The sequence below is a fragment of the Manduca sexta genome, unplaced genomic scaffold, assembly GCF_014839805.1.
Source record: "Manduca sexta isolate Smith_Timp_Sample1 unplaced genomic scaffold, JHU_Msex_v1.0 HiC_scaffold_347, whole genome shotgun sequence".
NCBI lineage: Eukaryota > Metazoa > Arthropoda > Insecta > Lepidoptera > Sphingidae > Manduca > Manduca sexta.
The window spans coordinates 1-14,693 of NW_023594541.1; the positions used below are offsets into that span (position 1 = coordinate 1).

General features: G+C 37.5%; 2 protein-coding genes across 2 annotated transcripts; one reads left to right on the top strand and one right to left on the bottom strand.

Moving 5' to 3' along the window:
* Positions 1-237: 237 nt before the first annotated feature.
* Positions 238-2,992, bottom strand: LOC119192983 (cleavage stimulation factor subunit 1-like). Its single transcript, XM_037446696.1, has 8 exons — positions 2,841-2,992; positions 2,555-2,709; positions 2,387-2,478; positions 2,035-2,173; positions 1,666-1,826; positions 1,259-1,409; positions 856-949; positions 238-443 (listed from the first exon to the last, which is right to left on the bottom strand). Exons 1-8 carry the CDS (start codon positions 2,971-2,973, stop codon positions 253-255), a joined length of 1,116 nt encoding a protein of 371 aa, XP_037302593.1. The 5' UTR covers positions 2,974-2,992; the 3' UTR covers positions 238-252.
* A 2,817-nt stretch (positions 2,993-5,809) lies between these two features.
* Positions 5,810-14,412, top strand: LOC119192984 (1-phosphatidylinositol 4,5-bisphosphate phosphodiesterase epsilon-1-like; the record flags this gene model as incomplete). Its single annotated transcript, XM_037446698.1, has 18 exons — positions 5,810-5,946; positions 6,134-6,227; positions 7,618-7,713; positions 8,029-8,138; positions 8,416-8,561; positions 8,718-8,899; positions 8,971-9,096; positions 9,388-9,566; positions 9,813-10,004; positions 10,345-10,564; positions 10,743-10,867; positions 11,112-11,319; positions 11,607-11,809; positions 12,117-12,261; positions 12,450-12,526; positions 12,852-12,948; positions 13,864-13,990; positions 14,393-14,412. Coding segments are annotated over 18 exons (2,484 nt in total), but the record flags the coding sequence as incomplete, so codon positions are not given.
* Between the last annotated feature and the right edge of the window lie 281 nt (positions 14,413-14,693).

The following is a 14,693-nucleotide window of genomic DNA, read 5'->3' on the forward strand; positions in this document are numbered from 1 at the left end:
CTAAAAGATAATAATTTTTATTAGTGGTGTGCAGAATCGAATAGTAGTTTAATCATGTCACGCTAGATGTCGTTATATTTTTTTACTATTACTGAATTATACAATATTTTATAAGTAGTACATTGTAATATCTAGTATTTTATAATATTTTGGTAAAAAACATTTCGATAATATGTGTTGATTACACTGAAGACTACATAAATAAGAGTAGATATATTTCGTTCACACTTCTCATCTTAGATAAAACTCGGTTTAGGCTATTAATAAAAGTGATATCATTAATTCGACGAACCTGACGGCACCGTTGTGGCCGAGTGACATCAGCTGGCACCGACTGGCGCTGCGGGAGTGCCACGTGCACAGCGACGTGGTCGCCTCGTCCGGGAACATCACGTAGTCTTCCGTGTGGTTGAACACTGCTTGGGCGTGGTGGTCTTGCTTGCCTGAAAATTACGTTATTTTATTATTTTTTTTATTTCTATGGTGCACCAACAGCATATATATATATATATATATATTAACAAAATTAAAACTTCTAGAGACATTGAAATCATTAGTAGCTGATATTGAGAATATAATATGTTATTAAGAATTATTGTGAGACAATTAGACATATTGTTGTATCAATACAGTGACAATTGAACTGTGAGAGCCTTATAGATTTAAAAAAAATGAAATATGGTATATCTCCAGATCGATTCTAAAATAAACCAATCAAAATAAGAAATCCACGCGATCATGATTCATTCGGATTGAACCTAGTCATTCCATTGCAAATATTGACGCAAATATTTTACTTTGGGATAAAATGGCATAATGTTATTTTAAAATAAATCAATATCAATAGTATTGTACCAGTGGTGCCCGCTCCAGTGTATTGTATGAGACATCTGCTGCTGGCCAGCTCCCACAGTTTTATAGACGAGTCCAATCCAGATGTTAGAAGATACTGAAAAATGTGTGACAGTCATCAAACCAACATGGTCATGAAACTAAAATCTATACATATTATAAAACAATGTCCACTTTTCTGTTTGTCTGTATGTGATCGATTATCCCGGGAATATATATGTATATCGGGACTTTTATCCCGGAGAACTCCTTCATGCGGGCAAAGTTGCGAATAAAAGCTAGTGAATAATATAATGCAAACAAAATTAAAATACCAGTGATCACTTAGATCGTAGGCCTTACAAATTTACTGATAAATGACATAGGCTTAAATTTTATTAATTTATATTAATTGGTTGTAAGTTACCTTGCTATTCCTGGTGAACGCGACGGAGCAGACCTCGGCCCCCTCGTGCGCGTTGATGAAAGTGTTAAAGCAGCGGTTGGACACGGTGTCCCACAGCTTCACCGACCCGTCCGCGCTGCCGCTCGCGAAGTACTTGCCATTCGGGGAAAACCTGACATACAGGCCACGTGAGAGAAAATAGTGCTAACCACATAACTTTCAATTTGCTCTTCGGATATCTACTAATTGTATATATTAAAACATTTATACAAAAGTGAAGGATTGTGCAGGAAGCAACCAGTGTATCGATAATTTGTCGAGCTCTACTCGTGTAGGAGGCGAGACTTCAGCCAACCAAAGCAAAAAATATACAGAAAAAAAGCTATTTTTATTATTATGGAGAAATAAAAAAAATATAAAATACTCACTTAATGGAATTAACTTGCTTCTTATGATGATGAGACGGTATTGGACATACGAAACATTGGCTGGTGGTGACGTCATACAGCCGGATCACTGGGTGAGTGGTGGAAGCTATGATGTGGTCGCCCAAGGGATGGAACGCCACGCAGAGCACTGGCTCTGCATCCTAATGGAACACAAATTTGTCAGTAAAAAGATTAAATTTATTCATCAATGTCCTGTTACTTACTACACTACCAGTAACTTCACTTATATTGTCATAATAAAATAAAACAATTGATAGCGAAGAGTTACTCATTTTGCTGTGTTAGAAGCACAAACAAGTTAATACTACCACCAACCATTTTCAAAGATTTTAAGAAAAAGCCACATACTGTAATAGATTTGTAAGCCTTTTTCGCTGAAGCCTTCTGTGATGTTAAACAGTTTGATGCAACAGTCCGCGATGCCGACACGAGAATCTGCTCGCGTGGGTGAAAGTCCAAAGCAGTTATTTCATCTGTATGATCGTACCTGTAAATGTATGGTATTTTAAGTAAATCTTATAACCTGTTTACTGAACAATATTTTTTTTCCACCTTAGCAAATTTAAATGTCAAACAGGATATTATAACATGAGTTAGACCTAGTTTTTATTCTGCCACAAATCGATCTCATCTTGTGAAACATTACGGCCTTTAGACAACCAACATGTGCTCATTCAACTTATATTATATTAAAACTTACAATGTCCTTATAACTGGATGTCCTTGCTGTTCACGTCCAGGGTCCACCTCCTCAGGCGCCGACTTAGCTAACATGCGCTCCACGTCCAAGATCTAAAAATTTTAAGAGTTATTTATTGTAATTTTAGTTGTTATGAAACGGTAATTGATGGGTAGTTTGGTTACTTACCTTAATACTAGCGTCCACACTGCCAGTGGCAACAAGCTGTCCGCAGGAACTGAATGCGCCGGCGCGACATGCCATCTTGTGTGACGTCACATAAGCAGTCTCATACGTTGCTGGCTCCGGCGCTAGTGATGAGGCGTCCATCTCATACTCAAGATCTGTAAGGAACATTGGTTACACTATTTCATTGCGTTAAAGGACGAAAACGAGTCTAATTTGTTAATATAACATATTGATTTATTTTGCAATAACTTATTTATATGAACCCATTCTGCTCTTTTGTACTCACCAAAACCAGTAGTCCCAAGCAGGTGCTCCGCCACGCTTGTAGCAGCCAGGCGGTCTTTTCTGTCAGGTTCATTTTGGAGACCCACCATCATCAGATTCAATAATCTGTCAAAACAAAATTTTATATGCCACATAGCTTAACAGAATTAAACTTTTATATTAGAACTTGGTAACACCAGCTCTTCAGTAGTTCTATATTTACTTCTTACAAATATCTGTGCTAACTCTCACATTAATAAAATTAACAAGATATATTACTTTATCTTGTTAATAATTTTATTATTGAAAGTTTAACATAAATGAATAATATTTTTGATTACCTGTCACTTTCGGCGGGCATGGTGGATCAGCATGCACAGCCGCAGCAAGAGTTGCAGCTATCGGTTGAAATCCATCATAATATAATTGACTGAAAAATATAAGTTGCGCTTAAAACTACACTGCTCTTTACAAAACAATAATGGGGATTGTTTCTTTGACATCAGATCATAACAGGATGCATGTTGATGCTTAGTCCTGTAATTAGATACAACTATGATTTCTATACAGTGACCCAAATTGTGCTGCAGATTTTTTCAGTTTAATATTAGTGAGATGTGTTTCTATATAATATTTCCAATACATTATAGCAGTAATAGCTGAAACTGTATAAGATCGAGGGACCTAAATACAGCATAGATTTTTAAACAGGCATTGGTTAACTCATAACTGTTCCTTCACATTGACAATAAAATAATATGCAACCACACCCTTTTGTACCCAATCAACAATCTAATTATCTATTAACAATATGGAGACCAAAGTAATTAACTAGTTTCATTTTCTTACAAAACAATGAAAACAAATATCAAAACTGAGATTTAACTTTATATGTTACATTTGTCTAACACTGTAAGATGTAAGATACATAATTATATATTTACCCGCAATATAATGATTTTAGTCATCACTCAAGTTTCACTTTTTAAACACAACTGAACTTCAATATCCATTTTACCCTTTCCTACGATGACTTACGCCACCTAAGTGATTTAAACCAAAAGTCTTTTACCTAAACAGAAGTCCTTTGATAAAACATCCCTAATTGCATAAACATGGGTATTCATGTTTATGAATGAATGAATTTGGAATTTACAATTATGAAACCAATAGGTAACTCTGCACCGTTTATCAGAAAACCACAAATCGCAGTGTATTTAAAAATATAGAAGTTAAAGGTACGTGCAACGAAAGCGTGAAAAGAATGGTACAGTGAAAATAATCATAAATAGAAGTCGAACTTTGTTGTTTGTAAAATAAATGGGTAAATCCATATTGCTCAAAGCCTACGGTGTAGGAGAAGGAAGTAAAAAAGTAATTCTAAGCACACAGTCGCTACTCATAAGAAAAATGGAAACTAAATTTATTACTTTGCCAATTTAATATCGTAATACTTGTGAATTAAAGGAATTAAAATGATAAATTCTTGCAAAATTATCGCTAAACTGTATTTAATAAAGTTACCTTATGATCATCCGATACAGCAACTCTCGGTTCTTAACAACGTTTCTTGTATCCACTTCTCCATTATTTTCTTTCATTTTTGTCACTTATTTTATTTCAAAACGAGAAATAACAACAAAGACGACCAATTCCGGTTTGTAGCTTGGAATATTAAGGTTATGTTTGACAACAATTTTTGACGTTTCTGCTTCTATAACATTGTCTATGCCTTAGTGATGGCCTTTGCTTCTTTCTCGATTACATGTAATCCACTGTTCGTGTCGACTAGTCGAGATACAGTAAATGTGTTCATTTTATGCTACGCTTTATATATTGCCAGAGGGTAAAATGCACTCGTGTAGACATAAACTTATAAAGGGTTGAAGCCGGGTGAGTTACGGATCAATACTTCTGAGCATGCGCGGTAGAATTTAAAATATAATATAGGTAGGTATATTTAAAATATTGCGGCGCCAATTTGAAATTTCGCCCTTAAATATATTTAAAAATTAACAAAAAAGAGTTTTTATACTGGTTACCACCAGTACCGGTCTCTCATATGTGAGAGTTCATCTGGGTAGATACCACCGCAATATCAATTTCTGCCGACAAGCAGCAGTGTGTAGTCACTGTTATGTTCCCGTCCCTGTTTCTCGAATTTAAATCCCTTAGAGGGAATTCACGACAGGCAGGCGGCGGATCGTAAAAATGAGCTAAATGCTTGATGAAGCATATTGCACCGACCCTACATGAGTCCGCTCATACCGATAAAGACAGATAATCTATATCTATACTAATATATAAAGATGACGAGGTTGTATGTTTGTTTGAACTTAAAAAGTCTTTTAGTGTTGGATAGCCCTTTGTTCATCGAAGGCTATAGGCTATATATCATCACGCTATGACCAATAAGAGCGGAGCAGTAATGAAAAAGGTTGCAAAAACGGGGAAAATTTATTACTTTTGAGAGCTTCCGTTGAGTGCGCTACGTAAACGGTTAAAGTTATGCAACTATTATGTACGACGTGATTGTTCCTCTAAAAAAAAAATATATATATTATTATTTTTGTCATAAGTACTTTAAATTAAAAATAAGAAAGGGCAGATATGAAAACAAAATAACATGAATAGACCTGTACCTACATAGCCTCGCGCCTTTTGCCCTTTTGAGGGGTAAGTAGATAGAAAAGTTATCACACCGTCATTTCGTCAGTTATGTTAGGTCCCATGAAATAGCACCCTTATTATATACCTTTTGGCCATTGTTTTCATAACAAAGTTATTAGGTATTCTTGATATTAGAGATGGTTGACAAACGAGCAAGAAGTTTACCGATAGAAAATGCTCATCGCCCCCATGAACACTTACATGCCAGAAATATTATGGTTCGACTACTAACCTTTGTGAAACAAAAGTCATATTATTTTTCGGCCAACGGCAATTTGGATTCTATACCGCTAATAAGCTCTTGTAAGTTATTAAAAAATTTCTAAGGTCTTACTGACTGGATGCCGTTGTGTTGAGTTGGACTGCTGGGACGGAGACGATGGGAGCCCTGTCATCTACCACGGCCATACGTTCACCACCAAAATACCATTCAGAAGAGTTGTGGAGACGATCGCCAGGTCCGCTTGTTTTTTATCAGTTAATCGCTATGTCTAGTAATTAAGTAGATTGCATGTTTAGTTTAACTGTCAAGATAAATGAATTATTAAAAAATAAATAAATATCGAAACAATTACTTAATGTTTCGTAATATTATTAAGTCTCGATGTTATAAGATCTTGAAGAAGTATTTACAATGTTTCACAGAAGTGCGTTCGTGGCGTCTCCATACCCTCTGATACTGAGCATCGAGAATCATTGTAGTCTACCGCAGCAACAAGTCATGGCCAGCACTTTTGAGGTCAGTTGGTACCTTCGCATATTTTTAGATTTTAGAACGGCTTGGCGGCCCCCTGCACCTGATGGTAACTGAAATGGATCCAGTTGGGTCAGAATCCTGATGAAAAAGGCATTACTGCTCTACAGCACGTATTGTGAGGAGATTCCTCAATTTAAATCTCTATCCCCTAGTGTATTGAGACTTGCCATCGGAGATGATTACTTTTAAAATTTTATATTGTAGCTAATGTCTACTTATAATAAAACAAATACAAATAAGTATAATGTGATACAAAAAACGGCGGGGCCGCGCACCGCACAGTCCACGGTGTGTCGCGGTCGCGTTACGGGGCGCTTGTGTCACGTCGGCGCCAGGGTGACCATCTCAAAAATCGCGAATCTGCCTGACCCTGGCAAAAAATCTGCCAAAATCTGCCTAACCCAACTCCAGAATATATCTAAAATATGCCATCATATTATAGCATCCATGAAGACGGGTATAAATAAATTAAATACTATGTATTCAAAGGAATTCCTTTATTGAACCTGAAACATTAGACTTTTTTTAAATTACTCCATTCACTACATATTTTATGTGTCAACATTTGCTTCAAACTCTTCGATTTGTTCTTTATAATTATACATTGATTTAATTGACATCTTTTTAATCATTTCTTTTGTTGGTTTAAAGGAGATGCAGTCTCCATGTTCCTTTATACCTTCTTTTATTGTTAATAGGGCAGATACATGTTTATTTAGGAACTTGTTCCTTATTTTTATTTTATTTAAATTTAATTGGGAGAATATTCTTTCACATGAGGCATTGGACGCTAAAATAATAGCACAGGAAATCCCCGTACTATGCCCGTGACAAAAGTTGCTAGCTCAGTAAATAATTTCCTACCAAATATATGCATAATAAAAAATAATGTAAATAATAAGCAACAGAAAATTATAAGGATTCAATTTATATATAATAAAGATAGAGATTCAAAAATAATAAAGATTAGCTTGAAATCTGTCAAAATCTGCCACTTTTTTGAAACTTTAGCTTAGTCTGCCAGAGTTAAAATTTTGGTGCCAAATCTGCCCAAATGGCAGAAATCTGCCACAAATGGTCACACTGGACTCGGCGCGCGCCGATGTGAGGACGAGCGGGGGGCCCGAGGAGCGGGCGCCGGCCGAACAACGGCGCGTCGCCGGCACGGCCCATTATTGGCCAGCGGAGCGGTAGGCTTACGGCGGGAATTTTACTCCCGATTTAAACGCGCGCTACAATATGAATTTTTCTTTTTAAAGATTTACATAAAAATGTAAGAAGGAAGTTTTAAAATAAAGAGATATATATGTAGATATGATGTACTAAAAAAAATATTTTGTACGTTACTTTACTTGCTTCCGTATTCATCCAGGCAGTTTTCGGAGACAAACTGGTCACTTCGTTTCTATTCGAAGTGGATTACACCGACGAGCCACGACTACCGAGTCCCGAGCAATTGAAATACAAGGTAACATTTAATAAATATTGCTAGTTAACTATAATATTATGTGTACAGTCTAGTACAACAATTGTGTTCGGAGATAGAAGATGCTAAACATCTAATTGCTTTTGGCATTGATTGTTTGCGCAAAGTGATATTGGGGTTACTGAGTATCAGTCCGGAGTCTGGAATTTGTTTTCGATATCACAATAGGTTGCTCCCTATCACATCACGGGACGGAATACACACAGCAGGAAGTGAGCACTAGTTGCGCCTCTGCCTACCCCGTTGGGTATAATAGGCGTGAGCGTGTATGATTACTAATACTGACCTATATTGCAGGTGTTGATAAAGAACAAGAAGTTATTGCCAGTGGAATCAAGTCCAACTATTGGCCTGACCGGGGCGAGTTCAGCTCAAGGTTACAGCGGAGTTCTAGCAACTGCGTTCAGGTAGGTATCTGAATAACAGAATGACTTACACCTGATATCCATAATTCCTAAGCGCGTGCTGAAGTTCATTACTTCGAGTAATAAAAAGCTCTTCGTGTGCTTCTCTATTTATCTGATGGATCTGAAATAGGAAATCTTTGCATGAGTAAATCCTCTTCACTATTTCTGAGTAACCCAACCGTACCTAGTATCTATAATAATTTTGAACCATTCTTAACAATAACTAGAATTGTTACAACGATCTTTCTCGAATATCGAAAGCAACTAATGCTTTCAGGTCCAACGGAATTCGGCACACCAGCTCCTCTCTCCCGGAGCAGAGCAACAGAACCAACTCTATGATGTCGCAGCAGTCAGCCGGAAGTTCTGTCACCGAGTATTTCTCTGACGAGGATTATGATGAGGACGACGATGAGCTTGACGGTAAATACTTTTTCTCCAGTTTCTCAAACTATTTTTTGGTCTATTACCATTACGTAAAATAGAGAAGGATCTATTTCAATGATTTTTCAATTTAATACAAGACTTTTCCAGTATTTGATTACGGTTTGAAATCTATAAAACCTATTCTTATTACAGAAAAAGAGCTTCACAAAATCCTAAGTTCGATGGAAGATAAATGCGGCAGAACGTCTCTGTCGCTGTATCAAAGCTACCGACGAAGCGAAGGAGATTCAGAGAGTACCAGCGTGAAACATTCTAACAGGAAGCGAAGCAATCAAATCGCAAGAGAACTCAGTGACATGGTCACTTACGTTCAGGTAAGAATATTAAAACAAATGCCTCAACTAAGGTGGTAGTAAAATGGTCATCATATCACAAAACTTCACAGGCTATCAAATTTCGAGGTCTCAACCCACTGTCTCCAAGGAACTCAGTAAAACAGCCAAGTAGCGCCAAAGAGAGTGCTCCGTGTAGCAGTTTCGAGTCTTCTGAGAGCAGCGACAGTACTAGCACGGTGAGTAAAAGTACCCAACACCGTCCACGGATGACATAAATACAAATAAACAAACATGTAAGTAGTTAATAGATCAGAGAAAATAATTAATTATACTTTGATTTGTGAATCGCGTGTACCATTTTTAAAGCAATTTTCACTGCGAGCTGATTTTAAAATCCTACTTCTCTTCCTTTATAAAGTTATAAAAGTTGCTACCGCAAATAGATCTTAGGATTTTACCGCCTTTTCAAGGTATTTTGTGATTGCTGCGATGAGATGCCAGGCATATACCTATCTAAATGTCTCCAGCAAATAGCTCAGTCGCAGTCCCAGTCCCGCGCCCGATGCCTGAACGCGCCGGCCGTGCACCACCCCTGCTACCGCTGCTCCTCCGTCAACGAGGCCATTGGCAAGAAGATCTGCAGGAAGCACCCCCTCGCACTCATCGCCCACACAGAAACACAACTAGTCAGGACTTATCCCGCGGGGTGAGTTACACCTTCCGTGGCTTTTGGGAAATTAGTGTCAATAATGTTATATTTTAACATATTTATATCAACTTATTTAGACGAGTAATACTAACTAGATTAAAAATTAGGAATAAAATCTTCATGAACTTCTGCAGTAGTTTTACCTTTCTCCGTTAGTAGCCCCCTTCTTCTAAAAGACACTTATTAATTACTACTACAAAAAAACCTTTAAACACATCGTCAAGAGTGCTAACTAAATTCCAGCCTAAGGATTGACTCATCGAACTTCGATCCTGTAACGTTCTGGTCGTGCGGAGTGCAGCTGGTCGCCTTGAACTACCAAACAGAAGATGCTGCTATGGCCGTCAATGCTGCGATGTTTGAGAGCAATGGATGCGTGGGATTTGTCAGGAAACCGGCTGTGATGTGGGACCCCAGCCACATAGCTTACAGGAGGTACGATCTTAACTTGTATTGTGGTATTTTTTTACACAAACCACCAAACCAGTAAATAATTAAGAATGGAATTATTTGGTGTAGTATATTCTAACAATTGTAATTATTGGAACAACATCATTCCACAGGCTTAATAAAACAGCAGACTTTATTTTAGCAACAAAGCTGTTATAGCCTCAAAATAAAATACATTTTCCATAACCAAGCGTCCTATAAAGAACTACTATGTTCTTTTAGTGATATTAAAATATTCATTTCGTATTATAGTCAGCACTTTGCATGCACTCATTGAATTTATATTACTTAGTAAGCATTTCGATGATCCTGACGTATTTTCCAGATTCAATCCAATGGACAAAGAATTCGACGGTATACATGCATCTCATCTAACTTTGGCCGTCATATCGGGACAGTACGTCGCCGAAAATGTGTATTCCTTCTACAACGCCTTTGCTGAGGTGGAAATTCTTGGAGTGCCAGCAGACTGCAAGAAGATACGGACCAAAGTCGCTAGAAGGAACGCTTTGAATCCTGTCTGGAATGAAACATTTAATTTTAAGGTGTGCATGAACATTCAGATAGTTTTTAGTATCATTTTGAGTAGCAATTTTGCTTGCTGCAGTATTGTGAAAGCAATATCCTTTTCAATATTATACGCACTAATAGTGCGTATAATATAATAGATACAATAGCATCTAGTTATATCTACCTATACCTTCATAATGCTATTATTTCCAGATCAACTTTCCAGAGCTAGCGTTCGTCAGATTTGAGATATACGATGCGGATACCAACTATATGTTGTCACAGAGAGTTATACCCCTGCAAAGCCTCAGACCTGGGTACAGGCACGTAAGACTACGGTAAGTGCCAAGAACGGGATGTGTACCAATTTAATTTACCCTTTTTCGGCAAAATATAAGTGATATAATCGGCTGTGTTTAGATATTATGGTATTAATGTCAAATTTGGCTAACATATAGAAATATACTGCATAAGTTTTGGTTATATCTATGATCATACATTACTATAAGCAATGTACTGGCTTGAAAACGTTTTAGTCCTTGTTTATTAAAAAAAAAAAAATATTACAAATTTTCCCCCCAGGTCGCCAACTAACCAACCTCTCAACATGGCCTCCCTGCTCATCTTCTCGCGCTGTGCTGAAGAGTTGGCCGGAGAGAGTTGCAGAGGAGACCTGGAGCCGAGTTCTCCCCACGAAAGACGGAAAATCCATTTCCTGGTGGTCTATGCAGTATCAAGACATGAGCCCTACTCGATTTTAAAGGTCACCCAGGACACCACAGCTAATGAGGTAGGATTCAAATTAATTTACGAAAGACCAAGAGTAAACAATTTTAACTATGTTGTTAAAAGCCTGAGAAATATTTTCCCCAGTGTCGAACGGACTGTCTAGCGTACCAACTCAAATAAATATCGATTACCCTTACAAAAATTCTGCCACCGCATAATATAATCTCTAAATGCAACATTACTCCATAAACCTATAAAAAATCTTATATTCCGTCAAGTTCTTGAATAAACTAGTTAAATATGTATATTTAGTAATCGGATGATTTATCAGATTTTGCATCTTCTTAGGCTATAGCCCAGTGTCTAACCAAGGCGGGGGTATGCCGGTCTTCGCGTGGCAGCTATGTACTAGTGGAGGAATCTCCGTCCAGGACTCCAACACAGCGCGTGATGGCGCCGCATGAGAGGGTCATGAGGACTGGAGGAACCCGACTTGTTCTGAAGAGAGTCGGCGACGACCCCAGCAGTCGAGCATGGTTGACTAGCATCAGGTAACCTGATGATGAACATTTTCTAGTAATTGAAATTATAATTCGAAACACCATTAACCGAAGCAATAATTTTGTGAAAGGTTGTCGTTTTCTTGAAGGAATAAAATTATTATTCATTTGTTCAATTACGTTAAAAATACAATAAACAACACAATCATTTAAGCAATGCATATTATTATCCAGTTCAATGATACCTCTTGTGTAAGCATCATAATTTCTACAATACTGTTATCATTATGTTCCAATCATTCATAGTTTCCAGTTTCAATCTAATGACCAACTGATGTCTCCCCCTCCCTACCCTCAGGTCAGCATCAACAGAACGTCCCCGCGATAGAAGCGTGCCGTCAGACGAAGAGTCGAGCGCGCATGATGAAGAGAGAGCTCCGCCCGACGCGTACCTCGTCTGCGTACATAACGTGTCGCATGAAATACCTTACGCTATATTGAAGGTAATCAACTTCTTAATTATCCATGTCTCTGAAAACCTTAGAATGGGAATAGAGTGAAGTGGAAATTTCATATCCTTATTGATACGAACGCGTACAACTAGCAACTTGAAATTTATATCAAATATCTACTTGTTCGGTATTTATAACAGTTTTATCTAAATGTAGATATCGATATTATACGCTTTCAGGTTCCTTTAAACGCGACAGCATCATTTGTGGTCCACCAAGCATTGACAAAGGCACGATGTCAAGATGACCCTAAGAGGTAAGTAAAGAGATCAATAATTTGGTTCAAATCGCGGCTTTAATGTTGAAATAATCATTTCCTCATATTCTAATATAAGATCGTCTAACATCAAAATTTACTTACACCTGATCCAGAATATATTTTTCATAATTTAATACTGACCGCCTGTTTGATTTCAACCACTCCAGAGTATTAGAAAAACAAATTGTTGAGAACGATATTTGACTATTATGCCCATTATTAATGACCTGGTAAACTGAAGAGTTTCAATAGATAGCCTAAAATCTGCCAGTAGACCAAGAGTCTGCTTTAATAGATTGTAATAATCTTTTGAAATTTCCAGATTTGTGTTAGTAGAAGAGCTGGAGTGGGGCGGCAGGGCCGGCGCTGGGCCGCAACAGAGAGCCCTCGCTGATGACGAAGTGGTCTACACAGCTCAAGTAAGTGTAACGAGGAGTCCAAATGATAGCTTTTTGTAGATGATGATTATTACTAAGTACAAAGATAATATGGCCAAGTTGGTACCAATCGGTAATAGTTTTACAATAACAAATGATTTTAAATATCTTTGTATGCAGCCTTTTTTTATTGCTATGAATGACGAAATGAGCATGCCGTTCGCCTGATGGTAAGCGATAAGACCGCCCACAAACAGTAGAAACACCATGCAAATCCTTGAATTACAAAGTATTGTTTGGTATTCTACTGCACTCGCCATCCTGAAACATGAGGTATTAAGTATTATTATGTACTGTAGTTACACTGGCTACAGTGTTCTTAAATCCGGAACAACAGTGCCTACACACTGCTGCTTGGTGGCAGAAATAGACATTGCGGTGATACCTGCCCAGGCGTAATCTCACATATGAGAGACCTGCCACTAGTAAACTTGAAAAGACTGATTAAGATGTCATAATGTTATCAACACTAGAGTTTCTTACCCGTTCTTCTCTGGTGAAAAATGCTTTCCGAACTGGTGATAGATTTAATATTGACGATATCTAAATAATGTTATAGCGTTTTACAATTTCAAGTTACTTAATCATTATTTCACTATATAATTATTCTCTGTTTAATTTTTTTCGGACCATACATTAAATTTTATTCATGATATATCGGCCTCAGCGCTATCTAAAAAAAACATAATAAACAACATGTTACAAATTTCGATGCCAATATAATATTTTATAGCCTTTAACAAATTCACAGAACTTATTTCCTAGGTTAGAGACAAAATAACTTATTTATCACTTGGGCACAGTTAAAGAACAACTTGGTCTCAGAAACAAAGGCTCGTAAAACACGTATCGCTGTCAATTTTTCTTCAGTTTGTTAATTGCTCGATGTTCTTTCAGGCCAGTTGGAAGACATTGGGCAGGTTCGTTCTTCAAGAGAGAGGCACGCCTGCTGCAGTGCCGCGGCACAGAGCCGCCATCGCCAGAATACAGCGGGGGCTGAGCATGACTAAGGGTGCTTTTACAGGTAACTACACAATATTAACACACTGGACTTGGGTGAGCACTTTAGACGCTCTCAACCCCCGAAATTAAGCGACCATGCTGAGAAACGCTCAGGACGGTCACTGGGAGAGACAGAGAGATTATGATAATATTAACGTTCAATTCTTTCACTCAAGGTTCCAATTCATCCACGCCGTGCCCCAAAGGAAATTTCGAAAATATCGAAAAATTGCCATTAAAACGTGCAGAAAGGGAAGAGGAGTACCAAAAATTACGAATTTTCAATTTTCACAAAGTGACAAAAAAGACCTGCCTCCACTTATATTCTATCACAATAATCTCCATTTATGATGCTACGAATGACATCTTTATTGAGTTTTATACTTACATTATATTTATCTTTACATTACCTTTTGGATTCCAGGAAGTACCGGTTTCCTCTAAGCAGTTTCGGCATGTCTGATCTGATAAGCGAAGGGAAGACGCCCGTGCAGACAACTTACAGCGACCCTACGCACTGCAGGTACGAATATTTAAACCAATTTTAGCATAAATAAGCAACTCGTGATTTCCTTTTAACACCCTTAAATATCTTGTTTAAAGCTGACAAGAAATTGACCTTCTTCAAAAGAACATTTAGAACTATAATTAGTAATAATATACAATCCTCTATTGGACATATCTTACTCCTTTGTACATACACTCACCCCTTTTATTCCTGAAGG